We start from the raw sequence: 25,237 nt of genomic DNA on the forward strand, positions 1-25,237 counted from the left end.
AAGGCAAAAGTAATTATTTGGATGAACTTGATGTCATAATAAACATCACGCCACCACATTTTGTTGAAAAAATTAGTTTTTTCCACCACAGTGATCACTTAACTATACGTGATACTGGTAATAGGTGGAAACAATTGAAGTGACATGTAAGTGAAGTGAATGTGAAAGTGGAAGTGAGAACGGTAATAAGGGCCAATGTACACACAGTTAGACGCCTTGTTGAATTGAATCTCACTTACTTTATTAGCGTCTAGATGCATTCGTTCTTTAAGTAAGATTTCAATTTCATTTGCTGCTGGTCTAACTTTGCAACGCTTGAAATCTATACAAATTGAATTTGGTCTTGTAGGCCAAGATTCCGGCTTTGTTAAATTGTATTTGACCATTCCGTACACTCTATTGTTCACTGTACTGCATTGTCTTTGTTTCTGTTGTTTCGACCGTATATGATTTGCGACCGTAAATGATTTTCGACTGCGTCGTGTGAGATGCGAGCACGAACTGGCACGATAATACTTGGTTTTTATTTCATTCAGTAGCTTGTCAATGATGAAGTTATAGTTTTGCTATAAAATTGCTACAATCTAAAATAATACCTGTTATACGATATCACACAGCCAGACTTTAATGCTTCAGCAACATCAATGCATTGAACTGAACAGAATTGGACATTATTAGCATTATAAATGACAGTTACTTAGAAAATAAACAATTTCTTACAATACCCAATGAATACAATATCAACTCGATTTTATTTCAACACAAAACCCAATGCTGCATAAATTCGCGTCATAATTTTATATGTATTTTTGCTCACGATATAATGCCACCGTGCCCACCGTGCATTTTCCACACCACCTCAATACGAAACAGCAGCGCGCAAGTAAAAATAAAAATGCGCAAAAGTTTATGTAAACTTTTTCAAATTTCGGTTGTTTTAGCTAAAATTTTGAGTTGCATTTTCAGATTCTTTGTGAAATTCTGCTACAAACACTACTTTTCAGTTCTAAAATCATCCCCGTGGAACGGAACAGTTACCGTTTATACATTTCAAAAACCAATTACGGCTCGGCAAAGCAAAATTTCATAATTCTAAGAATACTCAGTTATGATAAATTTGATTTAGAAAACTTAAGTGTTTTTGGTTTTTCGAAAATCGGTCTAGTTTTTGAATAATTGATCAAAAACGTGATTTTCGCATTCCGCTACATTTCACCTTAACAAGCCAAATAGCCGTTTTTGCTGCGTCCCGATGTACTGTTTGGTGCAGTCTAAGGGCTGGTGGAATCATCGGTTCTTATTTATTTGAAAATAAAGAAGGGCGACGCGTTACTATAAATTGAAATCGATACAGATACCAAATATCATGATCAATGAAATTTTGTTGCCAAATCTTCAAGATACGCATGTGGACGAAATGTGATTTCAACAGGATGGTGCTACTTGTCATACTGCGACCGAAACAATCGACTTATTGAAAGAACATGTTAACGACAACAATATTTCGAATTGGCCTGCGCGTTTGTGGGATTTAACGCCACTCGATTATTTTTTGTGGGGATGTGTTTTATTTAAATGTCAAATCAGCAAACTCTTATGAAACACCCTTTACAAACACTTTTATTACGTTGGTGACAGGTGTGATTTGACCACACTAAACAGTGTCGCTAATTCTTCGGTGTGCAAGTAGGGTAAGGTGTTCTGTTGCCGGAATTGTTCGGTTGCCGACACCCCACCGTAACTTTTGACAGAAAGCAGATGGCGTCAGTGTGTGTGTGTATGTGTGTATGTATGTATGTGTGTGAATGTGTGATAGCAGCGCGTTCTTTTTGTGCCAAATACCGAAGCAAACATATGGTTGTACTTTTTACTAGGCTCAAAACAAATCTCTTGATGTACTTAATCCAACAATATAATTTTTTCTACAAGCTATCGGAAATATAATCTGGAATTTTTTATGAAATTTTCAACAGTATGAATTGTTATGTGAAATTTTCAACCATAAATAACTGAACAACAAAGTTTTCTAAAACTTTCCTAAATAATGAGGAAAACTCAGAACGAAGGTCCAATTATCTATTAGACGAGTATAAAACGTAGACTTTGCTGAAAATAGTTCATTTCTTCTATTGCTACAGACGGAACTGAATGTCGAGGTCCCACCAAAATCAGTAAGAACAAACCAAGTATAAAGCGTGAAACGCTTAGGTCGTCCTTCGTTTGGACTTCGGCCGTCAAGGGGATGAAAAGCAGACCTTCTGCGTGATATAAAGCCTCAAACATTCAGGTCACAGAGCCAGTTTCCCTTCATAGAAGATCGATCGCGTCATTCCGTTGCTGGTCGTTTGCATTGGAGCAAAATACAACGAAAAATGGGCAATGGGGAACATTATGCAAAATCAGCCCTTCTTATGGCTACAAATGTTATCTAAATAACTATAAAAATTGCTTCTTTGCTTATCGCAAAGTAAAACCATCAATGTAGTGCAAATATAGGATAATTTGATAAGCAATTGTGCAATTTTCGCTGTGCAAAATTCGCAACAGTGTTTAATATTTTAGAGGATTACACAATTTGGCCCTTTTGAATTCCAGAAATTAATCTCGTACGACATTTTGATAGTTTTTTCATTGAAATACCCAAATCGGTAATGAAATAATCGATATCTCAATTCTGTAAATATGTAAATAGAACAATAATTGCATAACCAGAGAATTATGCGAAAGTTTACTTCACTATACTGTATGCGGCCCATTTTTCAACCAGTTGTAGTTTGTAGGAGAACTTCCAGCTGATTTGCTATATAAAATGCATAGCACCGACTCAGAAGTCATTCATTCATTCACCATATATTGGTTAAAAGTTTAAGTTTTATTCGTATTCACGACATCCAGTTATGTCTCTGATATTACACACCCGTACTTTTTTCCGCCATTTTCAAAATGTCTGCCGATATCCATTACCGGCACCCCAAGGTATTCGGTTATCGGCACCTCATTTGTTTCGACAAATCGTGAGAAGTTGTCAGTGAAATGCAGAGATGCAGAGAGACAAAGCAAGCCACAGTTTTAGCCAAACATTTAACTACTCATACAGCAGATTCTCCGGCTAAGAAAAAACGTGGAAGACCGGCCAAATCAACACAAAAGGTGCCACCATCGAAATCATCGGCCACGAGAGCATAGACGAAGCCACCATCAGACAATGAAGACTTTTGTCCAAAACGCCTCCGAAAAGAATAAATTCCGTTTTTTCATTGAATAATTACAGTCTTTACTTATATTTTTTTCCAATTTAAGCGAAATTAATTGCGGAATCAAATTTGCTGGTGCCGAAACGTTCAGAATGTTGCAAAAGGCTTTCGGTGACAATTGTATGTCACGAGCAATTGTTTTTGATTGGTACAAGTTGTTCAAAGAGAGGCGAGAACGCGTTGACGACGAACCACGTCCAGGACGGCCATCAACATCAACTGATGATAAACACGTCAATAAAATCGAGGAATTGATGCTCGAGAATCGATGATTAACAGTAAGAGACCTTACTGGGATCGTTAGAATATCGGAAGAATCATTAAATCTCCATTTTGAAAGATCATTTGGGCCTAAGAAAAGTGAAAGCACGATTGGTTACAAAATCACTCAATTTACTGCAATGAATCTTCGTGACTTTTTCAAAAACTCAACCAATATCGTTTCGCAACCACCGTATTCGCCTGATTTAGCTGCGTGTGACATCTGGCTATTCATTAAACTCAAACGACCACTCCGGGGAAACCGTTTTGTGTCAATTGAAGACATCAAACGTGAATCGCCATGCGCATTGAAAACTATTCCGGAAATCGATTTTAACAACTGTTTCGAGAATTGGAAGAAATTTTGGCATAAATGTATTGGAGCCGGGGGGATTACTTGGAGGGCGACGAAATAGATTTGGAAGAATAAATAAAGAATTTTGAAATTATAAACAAAGTCTCACTATTTATTACCCACAGTAGTTTTTATACTAAAGTAAAAAACTATGTGAAAACAACGTCTAAATCTTTCGAGTAGACTTTTAGAAAACATTAAAGCCTTAAAAACTATACTCGAAGAAAATGCAACAGTTATAAATGACCTTTTAGGTCAGATAGCTTTTAGAATCTCAGAGAATAAATAAACGCATGAGGGGCTGTCCATAAAAGACGTCACGCTTTTTTTGATGATTTTTGACTCCCCATCCCCCCTTTGTCACAAATTGTCACAGAAGCAAAGACCCTCCACCCCCTCCCCCCCCCCCCCCTATGTCACATGTCACGAATTCAAAATAAATAAAATTCATCTAAATACATTCTCAATATGTATGATAAACCATACAAATATAAGGGAAAAATCAATTTAATACATGCTATAATTAGATTAAAAAATATCCCTAAAACTACAAAATCATCGGAATTATTTTATTATTATCAATTATATAAATTAACAAAAGTATTCGGTTGGAATTGATGAAACATTTAAATCATCTGTTTTATTCCTCCTAGGGGTAAACAGATATATTATTGTTTTAGGTAAAGAATAATATTTCCTTAGTGTAGCATACAGGGCTGAGAAAATACCAAAACCTCATCAAAACGAGATCTGCCAAGACGAGAATCTTTTCAAGATCAGTTGATCAGTGAATTTTAAATAATAAACCAGGGAGAACGCTCCAAAATAAATTTCAGAATTTCATTCTGAATCCTTTGAATCGTTTTCTTCCCGGTCGAACACAACTTGACCAAATTAGTACATACTGTACTGACTGGCTGGTCTTGAAAAATTTGTTTATATATTAATAATTTGTTCTTTAGACAAAGCTCAGAATTTCTGTTTTAAGGACGTGTTAAAAAAGATAAAAATTTTTATCGCACTTTGTCAGGATTCCTTCTATGTGATTCTTGAAAGAGAGTATTTTGTCATGCGTTAAACGAAAGTATTTTGCTTGATCAGTCCATGTCAATGCCAAGCAATTCAATTTGATACCATTATTATTGTTTGGTTTAAAAAAAGTAGCTTTGGGCTGATGAGAAAAGATACTTTATTGCGTTTTTTCTGCATTTGGTGCAATTTTCCAGTTTGACAGATAATCATGATGAAAATATTTACGCTTCTTAAGATCACCCGTAGACAGACTTGTATCGTCACAGAATAGAGATTTCTGACAACCAACGAGTAGATTTGAAAGATCAGAAGAAAAAGTATTATTCAAGATTAGAGCCATAACCGGATAACCTAGAAGATTTATTTGCTATTACCATGCTCGTTACTCCAACTAGTTGATGAATAGTTGAATATTCATGACGAAATCCAAACCGCTCTGGTAAAATAATAGAATTCTCATTTATATGAGACATCATCCTCAACAAGATATTATTTTCAAAAAGTTCACTTATAGACGAAAGTAAGCTGATTGGTCGATAACTTGTTGTTTCTTCTGGGTTTTTATCGAGTTTAAAGATAGGAATTACTTGAGCATTTTTCCATTTTTTTTTAGGGAGGTAAGCTAATGAAAAACACTTGTTGAAAGAAACACTCGAGAAGATTACCATTTTCATACGTGATACAAATATTGCAGTTTGTTTTAATTCACAATTTAATTTTTCATAAAACTCATTCTGAATACCTTTACTGACCTGGTCCAGCAAAAGGTGCTGCATTACTCTACTCGATCAAATGAAAAATCGCACAAAAAACTATTATTTCTGTAAAAACCTTATACCAATCATTTATCCATACTTGAATGCACAACTAATTGTTAGGCTAGTTATTATTTCTTCCCTATTTCGAGATCTGAACGCACTCTTCAGACAAGCGATCGATCAACGGTTCGAAGTTTGGTTTGGCTGGCATAACCTCACCTAACCGCTCTGCATAATCATGAAACAATCAGAGAAACGTTCGTTTGAAACAAAAGTCTATTCCGATGTTCAGCTACCACGAAGGCCACTCATTGTATGGACAATCACAGAAGCGATAATTGGATGGAAAGGTCATCTGGCTGCTATAGGCTGGAGTTTTGTAGTTTAGGGCCCTTTAGAACGATCCAGACCAACCTGTCAATTTCCGCAAAAGCAATTTAAAAATTTAAAGCTTTGGTTTTTGGTGTACACCTTTCTAAATATCAGTAAAAAAATTTAATTATTTGGTATCCATTCCATCCGCAAGCAGAATTCTTCAGTTTATTTTAGTCTTACATTATACATGCCCATGACTTCATTTCTCTAACTGAGTTTTGCTTAATAGCATAATGTGTGAAATTATGTTATAGTTAAAATTCACATCTATTTGCGCACTTGGTCAAGTGGAACAAACTGAAAAACGCACCAAGCATTACTAACGAGTTCAATCAGCGTAGCAAGATTCCAGCATTTCAACAATATGCTACAGATTCCTCTACTAATTGATGTACATTGCATTTGAAGTAAACTAAATGATAATTGGAAATCATTAATCGACGTTTCTTTAACAAAACTATCCGCGAATCAGTATCAGTAGCTATTTTTTCAGCTAACTACTATTCTGAATTTTGACCGTTCGTCTTTGCTTCAAATATAACGGTAAAATCACACGAAATCACGAACCAGACAGCAGTGCCATATGCACTTGAGTAGCTGTGAAATCAATGATTTCACCAACTTTAGAATCAAATTATTCAACCCTCTATTGTTGCTAATAGACTAATTCCTAGTCTGTAACCTCACAATCACAACCTTCACTAAAAAATATGCATTTTCGCGCTACATAATTCTCACCATCACCCAATCGAGGATTCGTCTATTCACAGCGCCTGAGCGCCAGGCTGCACTGAGTGAAGCGTCTTCTCATGCGCGCGCACCGGCACGATCAGACAGGCCTTAAACGCATGTTATTAGAGTGGCTCGTTTAGTTAATTAAGTACATTCTCTTTCTTTTTTACCTAAGGCAACGCGACGACCTGAGCGCCTTGTAGGTTTACTGGATCAGGTTTAAGGCCCGCTCCACGGGGCCAATATGCAAACGGGGAACGAGGGAAAGCACACACGCCAACGAAGAGGACCGTGCCAAGTTCCAAGTTGCTCGCGAGCGAATATCAGAACCCATCTACCGAGATCTGCGAATGCATTTGGCACTGGTTAGCTGGTTGGCTGCCGTGCGCCTTCCAATTTAATGTCGTCACCGTAAAACTGTGCAGTGCTTCGAAAAGATTTCGTCAGTGACTGCTAAAGTAACTTCCCTGTCCCTTCGGTTGATGGACATTCTTTTATTTTGAGATGATGCAGATCGCGATGCATTAGCCTAGGAAGGTCTTTGCGACTGCAACATAAAATTCAGATTTGATTAACCCAAGAGAAGATGAAGTGATAACTTTACAGATTCCTGACAAGTTGTATTTCCACGCTTGTTCCTGCAGTAGTTTTGAGCTCTTGGTATGGTAACTTAATACCCTGAACAGTTCGACAAACTGCAGCCAATTCTGTATTCATGATGAATTGTTTTAGTTTATGGATATTCGGAATGATGGGCCAATTTCACGCAAATTAGTCAGGAAGATTCATTTGGTAATTCCATCGCTGAACCTTGTCCTCATTTTGAATCTCCGAGGACAAATAGTAATCAGCTTGTCTACAAGCTATGCATGCTGTGGTAATCGGAGCTACCCGACCGAAACATACAAATCATCCTGAAACCCAGATGTTTTGAGATATTCTGCTCTAGAAGTCATGGTAATTAGACCGTGAAATGTACCTTTTTTAACACAGCGAATTCACAAGAATTAATTTAGTTCGGTTGGGTCCAAATCGAATAACACCAGCACCAGCTGTCAAAGCGATGTCACCTCTAATCGTCTTTCACTCAGCGCATACTGATGGCGAAGATTCAGATCAGATAACATTGTCACTCAGTCACTCGCTGACAACTCATCCCAATTAAGTCTCGCAGCAGTAGCCAATGCTAACCAATAAAATTGCAATCTGTCTTCTCTGAATCGCGAGTTGTAAAATTTACACCGTAGCTTTACGGCGATGTGCAAGCCGAGTAGAGCAGAAAACGGCGCAGGGTGGTCGATATGCAAAAGATTGCGGGTGGTACGTAATGATGGTGATGTAGGTAATAGAATGCAGCCCATTCATAGCTCATACTGATGTTGTTGCCAGTGGCAGCGATAATGGTAATAAACATTAATCGAACATAAATGGTCGAAGAATTTTGAAACGTTCGCCGAAGTGTTGATGAATGCACAAGAATGTTGATCGGAATCAGATTATCATTTTTTTTTGTTCTTGCTTCTTGCTCCTTACTTCTTATTTCTTGTTTCTTGTTTCTTGTTTGCTACGTGTTGGGGTATTCGTAAGCCAAAGGATACAAAGGATCGCATATATAATTTTACCCAACAAACTTTGAGGACGTACTTGAAACTTATGAAACTAGATTGGAAATTCGTAGATAAAAAAAATTCTGTACATACATTTGAATATTATCGATGAATTTCATTCCAAAAAAATGATGAGATTCGGATAGCAGCAATTCCCGAAACTCGCAGTAGAAAATGTAGCAAAATCATGGTTGACTTACCACGAGTTTTGCACAAGACCTCAGTCTGACAAACCTTGCTGGAGAGCGCATTTCGGCTACTGGAGAGCCTATTTCGGAATTACCACACCACTTATATATATATATATATATATATATATATATATATATATATATATATATATATATATATATATATATATATATATATATATATATATATATATATATATATATATATATATATATATATATATATATATATATATATATATATATATATATATATATATATATATATATATATATATATATATATATATATGCTGCGGCTGCTCGCCCATCCATGGAAGTTGACCATCAATGTCAACTTCCCTCTCTGAGCAGCCTAGATAGCCGTGTAGTGTCGGTAGCGGTTTCCCAACTGGCTAAGAATAACGCTACGGTCCACCTGTACCGGTGGTATAAGTCCACCAAACAGGTAAGCCGTGTGGCATCCGGCGGAATTATTTTTTACCAAGAATTGATCCACTGGTTTCCTGTTCCATGTCGTAAAAGGCCACAAAAATAGGAACTCCTAAGTCAAGGTGTATTTCCGTGCCGATGGCTGAATGGCTGCAGGAGGTTAAACAATGCAGTCGTGAACGGAATATCTTGGGATTTTCCCTTACTGTGTTAAGCGAAGCTCTGGCACAGTGGACGACTTCTTTCTTCGCAACTCGTGGGATTTAAATGATTAAAACATTTAAAAAAATTCTTACATGGTTCGCTATAGGCGATTATAAGCCAATATATTTGGTTTCTTGTAGTTGTTGTACGATAAGTGCTGGAGGTGGAATGTTCGTTACTCTAATTGATAATGGTTAGAGTGGCACAAATCAATCTTCAGCATAAACGTACAGCAACTATGAATCTATCCAGACTTCTGCAAGAAGGTAAAGCTTCTATAGCTTTGGTTCAAGAACCATATTTCCAAAAGGGAAACTTCTACGTTGGAAAATTGTTAAACCCAGTCTTTGTTGCCTTCAACAAGAGCGGTATGACTAATCCACGTGAAATGCCTCGAGCATGCATACTTGCAAATAGTGCTCTCGATGTTTCTCTCATATCGGAGCTCACAACTCGGGATATTTGTGCTGTCACAGTTGGTATGACTGTTGATGGCATAGACAGGAAATATGTCTATTGTTCGGCATATTTACCGCATAACCAACCTTCGCCAAGCGATGACTTCAAAAAGGTTGTATCATACTGCTGCAAGAGTGATTTACCGCTTGTAATCGGCAGTGACATAAATGCTCACCATATCATTTGGGGCAGCACAGATATAAATTCGAGAGGCTCTGATATGATGGAATTTGTGAGCAGTACAAACCTGCACATAGTCAATGCAGGAAACCGTCCAACTTTTGCGAGATCTGGAAGAGAGGAGGTTTTGGACGTAACTCTCTGCTCTGATAGAATTGCGCATGAGTTGGTAAATTGGCTCGTCTCCGATGAGCTCGAACCTTCGTTGTCTGATCATAAGTACATATTCTTTGATCATTCAAACGTTAAATTTGATATTATCACATATCCTAATCCCAAATCTACAAACTGGGACCTCTATGAAGAGGGCTTGGCGACTAAATTTTACGGGTACCAACCAACAATTGAAACCCCAATTGATTTGGAAAATGTTGTCGACGAGACAAATTCACTCATAGTTGCAGCATATGAAGAGGCTTGTCCACTTCGGATTGTGCGAGCTACTAGAGGAACTCCTTGGTGGAATGCTGAACTTGCTAAACTAAGGAAACTATGCAGAAGAGCTTGGAACCACCGACGCAGAGATGGGTCGGGGGCATTCGTGTCGGCTCGAAGGGCTTACAAAAATGCTCTTCTATCGTCTGAGCGAAGTGGTTGGAAAAGCCTCTGCACAAATGTCTCTAGTCTCAACGAGGCTAGCAGATTAAATAAGTTACTTTCGAAGTCTAAGGACTTTAATGTCAGTTTCTTAAGAACTTCAGATGGTGAACACTTGTCTGATGAAGGTGATGTACTTCACTATCTTTTTAACACTCACTTTCCAGGATGTATGGATCCATCACCGACAGCTTTTCCCGAGACTTTTTCAGGTAGTTACGATTCTTGGGCCTTTGCTCGAAACGTTGTGACGATTGAATCGGTCAAATGGGCAGTTGAGAGTTTTGCTCCGTACAAGTCTCCTGGAAAGGATGGAGTTTTCCCAGTATTACTGCCGAAAGGGTATGAACATTTCAAACATGTTTTGAAGAAAATACTTACTTTTAGTCTTGCGACTGGATATATTCCAAGAGCCTGGCAGGAAATAATTGTCAAATTTATTCCCAAAGGCGGTCGCGACACTTATGAGGAAGCGAAGAGTTTCAGGCCTATCAGTCTTAGCTCATTTCTTCTTAAAACAGTGGAACGCATAGTCGATCACTATATCAGGAATGTTAGTTTGGGCGTGCATCCGCTACATGGAATGCAACATGCTTACCAGCGTGGAAAGTCCACTACAACCCTGTTACATGATGTTGTGTACAACATTGAAAAAGCTTTCTCACAAAAGCAATCTTGCTTGGGAGTTTTCCTAGATATTGAAGGTGCCTTTGATAACGTGTCTTTCAATTCAATTCTGGAAGCAGCCCGTGGTCATGGCATACCTTCAAGTATCACAAATTGGATACACGCAATGCTTAGCAATCGACTTCTTTGTTCATCGCTTCGGCAAGCAGAGATTAGAAAGCTGAGTGTTCGTGGGTGTCCTCAAGGTGGTGTACTATCCCCACTTTTATGGAACCTAGTCGCTGATGGTTTGTTGAGGAAACTTATTAACCTTGGATTTCCGACTTATGGTTTTGCCGACGATTATCATATATTGATGACCGGTATAAGCATTAACACTCTCTTTGATTTAATGCAGCAAGCCCTGCGATCTGTTGAACAATGGTGTTGTCAGGTTGGATTATCTGTAAATCCGGGCAAAACATCAATGGTGCTTTTCACTCATCGTAGGATAATCACAGGAGCTCGTCCGTTGCAGTTCTTTGGTTCAGAGGTCACTGTGGTCGATCAAGTTAAATACGTCGGGGTTATTCTTGACTCAAAACTGAATTGGTCTGCTCACATTGACTTCAGGATTAAAAGAGCTTGCATGGCTTTCGGCCAATGCAGACGAGCTTTTGGAAAATCATGGGGACTCAAACCCAGATATATTCATTGGATCTACACAACTATTGTTAGACCAATTTTAGCATATGGATGTCTTGTATGGTGGCAGAAAGGAGAAGTCGCGACAGTTCAGTCAAAGCTAAATCATCTCCAAAGGATGGTCCTAATGGCGATGACAGGAGCATTCACGACAACTCCTACTGCTGCTCTAGAGGCGCTACTTTGTATTAAACCACTACATGTGTTCCTAAAACAAGAAGCATTATCTTGTGCATATCGTCTTAGGGTTACAGGGCTTTGGAACAGTAACCCATTAGATTATGCTAGCAGCCACACTCGCTTGTGGTCTCAAATGGTTACGTGGGATGAGTATTTACTCGCTCCTAGTGACCTAACTCTCACATGCAGTTTTCCTTTCAAAACATTCAATGTGAGTTATCCTCTTCGTGAGGAATGGTTGTCTGGTTGTCTGGAACGACAACTTGATGAACACATAGTTTGTTATACGGACGGTTCTCTGTTGAATGGTCGTGCTGGTGCTGGTGTCTACTGTCGTGAAATGAGGCTGGAGCAGTCTCATTCACTTGGTAGATACTGTACTGTGTTCCAAGCAGAAATCTACGCGATTCTGTGTGGAGTACAATCGGCACTTCAGCAGAGGATCTGTGGTAAACAAATTTATTTTTGTTCCGACAGTCAAGCAGCCTTAAAAGCACTCAGTTCGAATGACTCACGGTCTAATCTAGTGATCGCATGTCGAACTCAAATCGAGGACCTCAGCGTTTCAAATGCTGTTTACTTCTTATGGGTACCCGGCCATTCTGGTATTACTGGAAATGAATGGGCTGATGAGTTGGCTAGAGCTGGTGCAACGAATGATTTCGTTGGTCCTGAACCAGCTTTACCACTTTCAACTAGTTGGATAAAGCACAAGATTCGTTCTTGGGCTGCATCCAAACATGCCAGCTACTGGCGCAGCTTGCAAACTTGCGCTCAGACAAAAGCATTTCTACCAGATTTAAATCTGAAAATGTCAAAGTGTCTACTGCATTTCTCCAAGCATCATTGCAGTATTCTGGTCAGAGCTCTGACTGGACATTGCAAACTCAATTATCACATGGCTACTATTCAACGTGCTGAGTATTATTCGTGTGATTTGTGTGAATGCGATTACGGTACTTCATATCATCTGATATGTAGCTGCCCCGCATTGACGCAGCTTTGTATCCGGGTTTTTGGTTCTCCATACATGGTTGAGTCTGTGTATGCGGAGCTAAATTTGAAGGATATTCTCTCGTTTCTCACCCAATGTGGTAAGGAGCTATAGTCAGAAGGGTTCATCGTTCTTCATGGAGTGAATGAATCCTTTCTGTATTCACCTTAAATAGGGTTTAGCAGATTGTTTGGCATCCTTTAGGGGGTACCGAATTTACTTCTGCTCGTACATACTGCGAATCGTTCTGCATTCTTCCGGGAGTGCAGAATGGTGTCGCTTTTGTAAGATCTCTAAATCCTCTCGGGGGTTGGAGGTTTTATTAATAGCAGACTGTTCGGGACCGCTTAGAGGTTCAGAATTTACTTCTGCTTCCACCAGATGTGACCCCCAGCAGATTGTTCGGCATCCCTTAGGGGTGCAGAATTTACTTCTGCTTTTATGTGTTTTTGTGTCGTCATTTTTTCCCATCCTCCTAGTCCAACCCTTACCATTTCCTTTCAATCCTTCCCTCTTATATATCGGGAAAATGATGCTAAAAACAAATTGATGGCAAGGCACAAATCTCCAAATATCAAGGGGAACGTGCCATTTGATCCAATTTGTTCTGATTCCTGATATATATATATATATATATATATATATATATATATATATATATATATATATATATATATATATATATATATATATATATATATATATATATATATATATATATATATATATATATATATATCTATATCTATATATATATATATATATATATATATATATATATATATATATATATATATATATATATATATATATATATATATATATACATAGTCAATTGCAAATCGTTTTCTTTTCGCTTCGAAAACAAAACTATGCTGCAGGTGGGATCAAAAAGTTGTCTTGTAATACGAGCTTCTCAAACCAGTGGAAACTGGAAATACTACATGGAAATAAATTCGTTTCCGTGGACGTAATTTTAAAATCATGAAACCATCAATTTTATCTTGTCACAAAATCATGCCAATTATTTCTGATACCATGATCAGAATGATCCAAACCTTCCACAATAGCTCTTCTCCCATGAAAACTGTTCGTGGTTTTTTTTAAAGATATTTTATTCAGGCCTATTTGCGTACAAGCTTTACGTGGCCGATTTAGCTGAGTTTTTAAATAATTTTTTTTGTATTGGATCTCGTTGTCACCCTTTTTCTAGGGGGAGAGGAGCTTCCATTTTCCTCCTGCGAGGATTGAGGGGCAGTTTGTTCGTGGTTCGTCTCGTCATCCATTGCCGTGGTATTGTTGTTGATTTCGTTGATAGTTGCTGTAGATGCGCCTTGTTGTACATTGTTTGCAGTTGCTGGTTGGTTAGATGGTAAGCTGTTAATTGCAGCTGGTGTACTTTGTTCTATAGGGGATACGTTGGATGGTTTCGTTGAAGGGGATGCATCACTGTTGTTGGTGACTGTCACATGTGTACTGGGGTTGTTGGGGTTGGTGTGAAGGAAGCACCGTTGTCCTTTGGTATAGTTGTCTCCTTGTCCGGTTTATCACATGGCTTACCGTAGTGAACAGCTTTTTGGCAATATTGACATGTGGCCATCTGATTGTCATAGGTAACAAGTGATTTGCACTGGATTCTTGTATCCTGACCGAATGTCACATAAGAAGGTATAGGCCTCCTCAAGCGCATGCGTAACGAACTGATTATTCATGGTTTAAAAAAGGGTTATATAAGGAATGTATTACATCCGAAATTTCTTATCGGATGTCACTTTGAATCTTCTGAATCAAGTGATAATGTGATGGATTGAGTACTAAGTTAATGATAGGGCAAAAGCAGTACATTGGAATAGAAGCACTAATCAGAATATCTGCTTGATTTTACAGAATATTCATATAATAAATAGAATTTAGTTGTGTTCTTTTACTCACCGATATACGAAGAATTGACATTATAAAAGATCATGAACGGACTAGGCCCGGCTACGTCGTTCATTTAGCAAACATCAAAGGAATGTTTTATTTAAATTCATCTGAATGTATATGTACACTAAGGTCTTTTTTATGCGGTTCTTTATGCGACTTTTTTATGCGAATTTTCAGCGTTATGCGGTTTCCCTTCTGCGGTTTTTTGATTGCGAAGTTTCAGAGTTATGCGGTTTTTTATGCGAAGTTTCAGAGTTATGCGGTTCTTTTTATGCGGGTTTTTTATATGCGGTACGTAAACTCGCATAAAAAAAGACTTCAGTGTATATATATTTTTCTATACCGATCTATTTTTTTGGTTTTTATAAAATGTATACAAGCATCCGCGTAAATAACAATAACAGTAAAATTATTTTCATGTTGGCGAAGCTTAAATATCGAAATCCGTTACACTAGTAAGCACATAGATATAATTGCATATATTTTCGGCTATTGATAAAATTTGGTCAATCAAGGCAAGGGTTCTGGGTTCGCGTGTTCGATGTTGATTCCTAATATATAAATGTAAGCAGACTCACCCGCAATTGCGCATTCAATAGTATGCCGATTGATTAAGCTGTTTAATTGGAAATATCGATCATTAGAAATTTTGGTAGGCTCGTTCCTCATCAATAGCTGATCCTTAAAGTTTTTTTCCAAACTCTGGTGATAAGGTGTATTAAAGGAACATTCATAAAAGTTTCGAGTTGTAAATTTTTACCAATGAATTGACAAACTACATTGATTTACTTGCTCCTTCAATACTCCTTATCACTTATCATAAGATTCCCTAAAAATACAAAATAAAGTTATCCATAGACTGTCAAGATTTTCTTCATTGATGAGAACATAATAATTAAATCTTGCACGAAACTTAGCATTGAAGTATTATCGGTGACTCTTCTCCCTTTTGATTACATCTTTAGCGATATTTCTGTGGGTGAAAATGCTGCATCAAGTTTTGCTGACACATAAAATCACTTATGGACTTCGATGTTCAGATTTTTGTGGATGCTTGTCTCCTGAATGAAAATCTCGGAAGTATGTTTTTCAGTCACTGAGTTTTTTTTAGGAAATCCCTTGAACTGAATTTTTTCACGAGTGATAATGAAATGAATTTTCTCTGATCATAAATTTCCCCTTGTCACTTTATTTCCAAAACGATTTCGAACATATTGAAGCAATCAAACTGTGTCCGTTTCGTACTTCATCATCTTCTATGAAGAAACCCTTTGAATCTTCCGAGTTACCATGATATACGCCAACTGATTCACTTCGATTCATTACAATTGCTACAATGTGATATTTATCGTCGTAATGTTTGAATCTACTTTTCTTCTGAAACCTTTGCTAGCATGTGCCGCGTATTAAATCACTGTTTCAGTACATTTGACTTTCAGCTATCACGTAATGTTACCAATAAGTTGTTCCTCATATTACTGTTTAATTAGTTTTAGTTACTGTAGAAGTATAAGATTTTAGGAAAATGTGTCGTTTGGATGATTGTAGAAGCATCTTGTTGATGCAAAATATGAGCAGGTTTTTCGCCTATAGAATAAAGAGTAAACAATAAAGTACATTTACATTAAAGAAATCAATTTCATAGTGAGTAGGTAGAAACCCTTTGTCCTTTGATTCGCTGTATTGCATCTCATTATTATTTTGTTTGCAGAAAAAATCAAACTTAAAGGCTAAACTAAGAAGAGAATTTTCGCTGAGCGATAAATCGTTTACCAAAAAGTCCGTGAAAGAAAAAGTAATGTGACTGCCAGAATCAATCGCACGGATAAATACAATTACAATGTTTAGCATTTACTTCCCAATCTTTGCAAGTGTTCTGAAAGTTCAACGTGTGATTGCACATTTAAACGTAATTGAAATTATTTTAAAGGTCGCCTTATTTTCGATCGTTGCGCTAATTCAAACAACCCTTTCATTTTCCAATAGAATACCGAATCCTTGATAACCTCTGCTGCAATCACTTAACGTCAGGGTCGTCTTGATCTACAAAGCTTCATCCGCTTCACCCACGGCATGTGAGAATCCTTTACGCATAGCAAAGCACCTAGCAAATAGCTACAGTTCTTTGCGATCATTAACCAGGAACCTTCACCAATAACCCAACCGATCAATTCATGATTACTCTGCTTATACTCTCTCTCTCTCCGCGATACAGCCTTATGAGATTTCATGAGACAAGATCCACTCGCATCAACCGCAAAGAAAAAACCAGACAGAACCCAACCCGGTAATATATGAACTGTTCCACAACGTTCATTCGGTTTACTTCTTACCTCGACAAATCGCTTCTCTCGCGATGTTCACTCTCACTTTCAAAGCCACCCTAGGTATCCCTCCTAATGCGTGAATTCTAGCAGATCTTTATGTTCGAGCTTTGATCGGATTTCGACTGTATGCCGGTACTACCATGCAGGCCACCCATCGCCAACCACCCACCGGTACCGATCACGTGCTCGTTCTGTAGTGAGCGTGGAGAGGATCCACTCTCGAATACCCGTTCACGCTGATCTAGCAGCAGCAGCAGCAGAAACATCATGCTGCATGAGGACGATCTATGCGAGAGCTTTTTCGCGTCATGAACTTCGCTTGTATGCACTACCAAGCATGAAGAAGATGCCACCGGTGCCATTCTCCCGCAGAGGCTGGCTGCTGCAGAGACAGCTTTATGCTACTACTTCTACCAATCGACCAACCGTACGGCTGACGCGCAATGTGTATATAAATACGGCCGAGATGATTGTATCAAATCATAAACAAATTAACCATCATTCCGTGTACAAACTACCAGAACGCAAGCATAGAGCAGTTTTCTTCCCAGTGAGTTTGGTGTTTGCAGTCTGCCTGCAGGATAACGGATTGTGTGTGTGTGTGTTTGTGTTCGTGAATTCTTGTTCTAAACGATTCGTACTTCTGTTGTGCTATCGTTCCAGATTCTTGTGTATCAACAGCAGCAGTTTTCCTCCCTCAACGTGTGTTCCAATAGTGACAAACCTCAGTAACAATCATGAAGGTACTTCATTTATGATTTAATTCGTATGGGACTTTTTAAAAGGACTTACTAAATGATCAGTTCTAATGTTAGTGAACGGTATTTGATTCGAGAAAAGCAGAAAGATCTGTGATACAAATAATAGTTCTAAATGTGGTAACATTTGACTGGAGTTAAGTGCACTATAGTTTTAGATCTATCACTATCAACTCTATCAGCCATTGAAGGTCTGTTTGAAGTGATTTACTTGGATCATAACTGATCCTGTTTGATACCAGCAGCTCTACGTCAATCAATGGTTGGGATTTTGGTAGAAACTCGTACTTCAAAAAAAATCTTTTGATGCAATAGAATGTCTTATTATTCCTCAAACCTTTTATTTGGAATGCGAATTTCTATTTTTTAACCATACTATTTTCACTATTTATATCAGCTGAATTGATATCTCAACAAGCGTCCTTTCACAGCAAAAAATAATGAAATTTACACGAAATGTAAATCAATAGCACTATGAAATAGACATCAGTTGAATCGAGAATCGGATTTAAAACCATGATTAATGTAAAATCAAATTGGAATGCATTGATTTTTCAATAAACAAGACTGTATGTTAAAAAAAACGCTTAGTTTTGCTTTCAAAGTACACTGAAAAATAAAGAATTGTAAATTAGCTTTTCATTCATTTGCCTGCTTCAAATATGTGCATGAAAATTGATGTAAATTCACAAAATATTTTTATCTGTGTTTTTTGATTAATCAATGATGTCTATAATATTACGAAAAAGTTACCTAACTTCAGGCAACACAGAAAAATTTATCTTAATGAATGTTGAAAGATTATAAAAGAGGCAAATACAATGCTTCTTTTCGTTTTGTTAAAATCTTACGAATGCGAAGAAGAAATAACACTGCTCTCAATTTCGCCGAATTTTCGTTCAAACGAATTACAAACTCGAGTGTAAACGCAACTATGGATAGGAGACTTTTCAAAATTAATTTTCTACAGTACTTTCCTCACGTTCTCATTTTTGTTTTAATCAAAGTACGAATGTTACATTTTAAATGTTCAACAGAAGTTTTTAATTTCAATAATGTCAAAAACCTTTCCACAACTAATTATTTATTGGTTGTTACTGATGAAGACACGAATCTTTGAATTCCATAAACAAATGGTTACAAATACATAGTTTGAAGAAACATGCAAAATTCCAGTGAATCAGTTGCAACAAGAAATATTCATCAGATATAACGGAGTTCCACGTTCGATTTGAAAAGTACTCGAATTAAATTTCAATGAAATATTATTCAAAAACTGAAATATTATTAAAAAAAAATAATGGAATATTAAATCGAGAACCCAAATTTTTTTTTATTTTTTTAATTGATATAAGTTTGATAGCACACTACTTACCCAAAGCTCGTCAGTCTATCGACTGAGATTTAAGGCATTCATAAATTTCAAACATGTAAAATTTTATCAGTCATGAAGTAATATATATGCACACCTAGATACAGATTGTGTATGGTTACCTCTTCTGAGGCCGGCATATTTAAGACACACTTTTGAAAAATCATTTATATTTTATCTTTGTATTTGCTTATAGTAAAACATTTCAGAAATATTATGTGACATTTTAAAATCTGTCGAAATAAAACTCTGAAAGTTAGGGGCCTTTACCTTTGCTTATCTCATACTGCGAAGAAGCAATAGCTCGGAGCAATAGGCCCAAGAGTTCTGCTTCGATTGATTTGAAAATTTGACAAAACTTTCTTGAAATGTTTATTTATGACGAAATACAAAGAAAAAATATAATTTTTCAAAAGCTTTCGACCCTACACGCTCCCCAGAAAAATAAATAATTTCCTTCGATTTTATGGATAATACTTTAAACGTGTTTTTTCCGAAAGTAGGTTTTGAAAGTCAGTCATCATTCGAAAACTATTTCACATTTTTTTTTTTTAATTTTGCACTCACTTTCCACATGTAAAATAGCAGACCCAAACGTTTTTTTTTTTTCGTTGTTTGTTACTTTGGGAAGGTTTTACAGCAAAAAAATGGTGGATTTTTTGTGAAAAATCGCATTTTAACTTGAAACAACCAGCAAATATTTAAAAAAAATTAAAAAATCAAACGAAAAAAGGAGATCTAGAAGAACATCTACAATAACTATGCTGCTTCGATTTGTTGACTTCTGATTAGTCTGCGTTGTAGTCCCACTACAGTGGAAACCGCAAACCCTGATTTCTTAGAAGTGTCGTCACAAATACTCCTTCACTGGCTAAAATCTCATTACTTTTCCACGAAAAAATTACGAAATGTTATTCGATTAAAGCTTTGTATCATGCAAAACATTTGAATTTATTTTGTTGAACGATAGCTTCAAAAACATTCGAGCACCACCCACCACCCCCCCTCCCCTTAATTTTCTTCGAAAATGACTTTGTTTTACAGTAGATCAACACACGTTTATGGCATTCTGAATTGTTTTAAGTACTGAAACATGTAAGTTTGTACAAGTTCTAAAAGGGCGTAGTATGAAAAGTCCTGACGTTACATTTTTTTGTGAAATTTGGCCTTTTGTTTCAACAGACTTCGCAACCGATTTATAGCGTACAAACTCATTACATGGCTAGTACTACGATCCTATTGACACTAAGAATCCTTCCAGTTCTGGAGTCGAACATACGACAACTGGCTTGTAAGACCAGCGTATAATGCATCGAACCGTCAACTCGGGGGTGGATTGTAAAAGGATTGTTTCCTGAGATAATCAGTAACTTTTGAAGTCTATAAGGAAATTAAGTTTTAGGTATATTTAGAAATTAAGTCTTTCTCGAGACACTTACCAACTAGAAATCTAATCCAAGGCAAATTTGGTCTAATTAATTTATATGCTTTATAAACCAAAGCCCTTTAAAACAGGTAAAATGCCTAAGGTTGAAAATGACAGAATAAGGACTTTCCTTCTTTCAGCAACATATAAAGTATTCTATAAAATCGGACATGAAGTAAAATTACTAAAACTTCTTATTTTAATTTTGTTACGATATTTTTCATTCTAAAAATTGGATACAAATTCCAAGCACAGATGAGCTTGGATTTCCTTGCGTGAAATGGTATATGGTATGGTATAGAAAAATTCCTCTGTGCAAAAATTTGCTCACAAAGCATTACAAAAACCAAATAAAAATATGGTCGATTTAAACATTCTTTTTTTGTAACAACATTCTTTTCCTTCAAAAGTAAATGCTTGTCTGAAATGAACAATGAAACATCAGGACAACAATATTTCAAAACTGTTAAAAAAAATAGGCAATATTTTCATTCGATTTTCACACTGTAATTAGTTTCGACATATTTTCTCCGTTTTTTTGTCAACTACGTTCACTCTGCGAATTCTAAGCATGAGGAATTCATACGGTTTTATCACCGAGAGTGAACTTTCTGTTTGCATTGATGGTAATTTGAAGCCGTCGTTGGAAATAGAGTGCAATAATTGAGCGGCAAACATCACTTTCCGCTCGCCATTGCCGTCGCTTGTTCCGACCATTGACGACGCGATAATTATTGCGGGTCATCCCAATTAGAAAATCATGGTTAGCTTATTATCCGATCGTGCTGAAAATGGTTGCTTTTAATGCAATTTACCACGTGCCATTGTTTAATGCGCCTAATTGGCTTCAATCACCCACCAACTTTTGACAACTGACGTTACGTAATGGACCTGTGTTAGTCACAATTCGTGAAAGTGTAGTTTCGATGCTAACGATTCTCAACAACTGATGAGATAAACATTTAAATGATATAACTTGTTTGAACTGAATAATTGGTAATTATAAAATGCCATATCGTTGCCACGTTTCCACGTCCATTCTCGAACAATGTTCACACTAGAAGTGTGCGAAACAGTTCATATTGATGAACAGCTCTGAACCGATTAGTTCACCAAAGTGAATTGATTCGACATATCAGCTTATCAGCCTATTTAGATTGAACAGATGGTTCATTTTTTGTACTATGCGCCATTTTTTTCATATAAAAGTATGGTCGAAATTGAATTATTGATTTGCATAGAAAACAATGCAATGCGAACTTATTTATCTTAATTTCGTTCAATAGTTTAGATCAATAGTTTTCATCTTTATTAAGATAAATATTCTAGTTTAAAAATCATCAAAAACTAAATCAGCAGTCGAAACGTTGGATAGTAATTTCAATAATGGTCTTCATATGTGAGATGACTACTGGAGCTGAAATGGTTATCGTTACCCTACGGCAAAATCTTTGTTCTACAATCTAACAAAATTTTTGTAGAACTTTGTATTTCGGAAATTTGATCAATGCGTCAACAATGACTACCACAATTCTTTTCCACAAAAATGAATGCAAGAAAAAACAAAACAATAGATCCCCAGCGTGACTGCTATCTATTTAAGAAACTCCTACAAATGGGAACTTATCTTGAAGCAAAGAAAATTCAATGCACTACTTTCCGCGGCGGAACATTAAATTCTGTTTCATCAGACTTCGCAGCCGATTTAAAAGTGTACATGATAGCTGCATGAATAGTGCCACAAACATGCTAAGACTAAATATCCTTCCAAGTCGGGACTCAAATACACTGAAATCCGCTTGCGGAACCAGGGTCTTATACTCGTGTTAAATTCAATAGAAAAACTGCTTCTTTGATTTCAGTTTTATTCCCATCATATCTGACATCGATTACAAAATACTATTAAAGCTAATTATCTTGGATAGAGAGAAACAAACAAACGTGAACCGATAAATTGATGCTTGCAAAATTCTACGAAGCGACTGACTCTGCAACGAAGATTATGGCAAGCATAATACTACGGCTCAAATTGAAACCACTCACTGAAATTGTGAAGTATTTGCAGCTTCTATGTCATCTTGCAATTACAACATTGCAACACACATTAAAGTCCATAATCGATAACAATCACATTGTACATCAACCGAACAAAAACTGTAGATCTACTTACCACCTTACAGCTCTTCATATTTACGATTACTGTTTCCGAATCTAGCCCGTCATCATTCCTCGCTATACAAACACCAGAACCGGTTTATAATTATTTGTACCAAACAATATTCGGAAGGGCCCAATCCAACAACTTCGTTATTCTAATTCTATCATCACTGCGTTATAGTTTACCTAAATATGTATTCCACTATGATCAGCTTCATCCCTGTTCGGCTGTTAATCGAAGAGGTTGAAGTGTTTAAGAAGCAAAAGCAACACTGAGATTCATTTCGTTCCAACCCAATGACGCACTTCTTGCCGGTTAACCGAGAGAGATGACTTATTTCGACTTCAGTACTTCGTGCGCAAGCAGTGACACCCGACCATTATTAATTTTGACCGTAGTTCGACCGTAGTGATACACCGAAGCGAATTCGAGTTCAAGTTCAAAACATTCAGATCGCAATTCACGTTTGGTGTGTTTTTTCGTGTGACAGGTCTTCGCCGTAATTGCCGTGATCTCACTGGCCGCTCTTGCGACAGCCGAGCCGCCAGCCCCTCGTAGCAACTATTTGCCGCCGAATCAACAGCAAGCCGGCAACTTCAATGGGAATAACGGTTACAACTATAACGCAAACAATAACGGCTACAACTACCAGTCGGCCCCCTCCTCGCAGTATGGTGCCCCGTCCGGTACCGGTGCTAGCGGAGCTGAAGGATACAACTATGCCGATGCCAACGCTGAACCGGCCAAATATTCCTTCGAGTACAATGTTCAGGATTCCTACTCCGGCAATGACTTCGGACACATGGAGTCACGCGACGGAGACCGCACCGTTGGACGCTACTATGTCCTGCTTCCCGATGGTCGTAAGCAAGTAAGTTGGAGGGATCCATTTTTTAGTGGTACTGGCATTAACTAAAACTGTGATTTTCTTTTCATTTCCTTGTCATTCCTCAGATTGTGAACTACGAAGCCGACCAGAACGGATACCGCCCAACCATTACGTATGAAGATACCGGAAGCAACGGATCCGGTGGATACCCGAACAGTCAAGGTGGCTTCCAGGGATACCAGTAAGGTGGATTCAAACGACTGCCCTTCTGCGCAACAACACAACAGCTTGTTAGGAACGAATTATTTTCTCCATAGGTTATTGTTCTAGCAAATTACCATACAACCACTTCGTTTCACACTCATAATCCTCATACCAAACTAGCCAATCGCCAAAGGCTGACAGGAAACCTGGTTCCAGAGGTATCGATGGCCAGTAATGAAACAAGCAGGAATCAGGTTTTCGTGACAGTCACCCCTCGTAAATTTGACAACGCACAAACTACAAGGTCATCTTACCGTTTGAAACAAGTTCTACCCCGCGCTTCATTGAAAATTCAAACCAGAACAAAAACACCTTAACCAAATAGACCAACGGCTTCGTACACTGGAAAATGATTTCAAGATTTCGATGAAACAAAATCGATAAGTCAAAACTATGCTTTTACATATGAATGCTTCAAAAAAATTCTAGGAACGTAGTTTCTTAAAGATGAATTTTAAAAAAATCAACTGATCATTTCTGATTGATTAGTGACAAAAAAAGCAAATAATTATATTACCATCATTAGTTACCATTTAGTAAGCAAGTGAAAAATGTGAGGAAAACGATGATAACTGCCATAAATGTTTAAGTGAATAACAAACAAACGAACCAAGAATGTGTAAATATACCAGCCTTCTGCAATACGAACAAGCACGAAACGGCACAGACACACACAAGTTCAAAATGCTCCTTGAGAAGAAAACCTCTGTAAATAAGTAAATGTTATATGTACCATATGTTCTTTCTTTCTTCTTATTTTGCAAACAATGTTACAGATATAATTTTGTAATGTTAACGAAACAAAGTTTAAAGAACAAATAAAACCCGAAGATAACACGATCGGCACTCCCAGTTTATCGAGCGGAATAGAGGCTCAATGGCCTGTTCCGGGAGCTCGGGAGTGGATGATTGTTTGCTTTGGAAAACGAATATGTTTCAGTTGAACTTAGTGCGAGCAGATAATATCACAATCCATACAGTGTCGAGTCTCGTTTCGTTGGGAAACAAACACAACCAAGCAGCTGCTTTTTTCAGTTCCACGCGAATTTTCACATTAACATTCAACAGGAAGCAATCCAACACTCCAATTTATAAATTTCTTTAATTCATTCACCAGTTACTAGCCTTTCAAGCTAATAAAGATATTTCAAAACGAATATCTAATAGGGCTATTGTATCAACAGGCATCTCACTACTAAAATCGTTATATTATTTTTTGCGTGTATGTATGTGTTTTGTGTATGAATTGTGATAA

General features: G+C 37.2%; 1 protein-coding gene across 2 annotated transcripts; it reads left to right on the forward strand.

The window, feature by feature from the left end:
• The first annotated feature begins 17,645 nt into the window (after positions 1-17,645).
• LOC131437362 (pro-resilin-like) lies at positions 17,646-24,912 on the forward strand. Of its 2 annotated transcripts, none has more exons than XM_058606642.1 (4): positions 17,646-17,725; positions 17,839-17,918; positions 23,380-23,760; positions 23,844-24,912. In XM_058606642.1, exons 2-4 carry the CDS (start codon positions 17,913-17,915, stop codon positions 23,961-23,963), a joined length of 507 nt encoding a protein of 168 aa, XP_058462625.1. In that variant the 5' UTR covers positions 17,646-17,725; positions 17,839-17,912; the 3' UTR covers positions 23,964-24,912. The 2 variants fall into 2 exon arrangements, with proteins under 2 accessions (XP_058462625.1, XP_058462626.1); XM_058606643.1 differs by having other exon boundaries at positions 17,648-17,766.
• The last annotated feature ends 325 nt before the right edge of the window (positions 24,913-25,237 follow it).

The sequence above is a fragment of the Malaya genurostris genome, chromosome 3 (genome assembly GCF_030247185.1).
Source record: "Malaya genurostris strain Urasoe2022 chromosome 3, Malgen_1.1, whole genome shotgun sequence".
NCBI classification, from domain to species: Eukaryota; Metazoa; Arthropoda; class Insecta; order Diptera; family Culicidae; genus Malaya; species Malaya genurostris.

Coding starts and splice junctions, on each gene's coding strand:
- LOC131437362 (XM_058606642.1), top strand. Junction 23,761..23,843: donor TTCCCGATGGTCGTAAGCAA/GTAAGTTGGAGG, acceptor GTCATTCCTCAG/ATTGTGAACTACGAAGCCGA.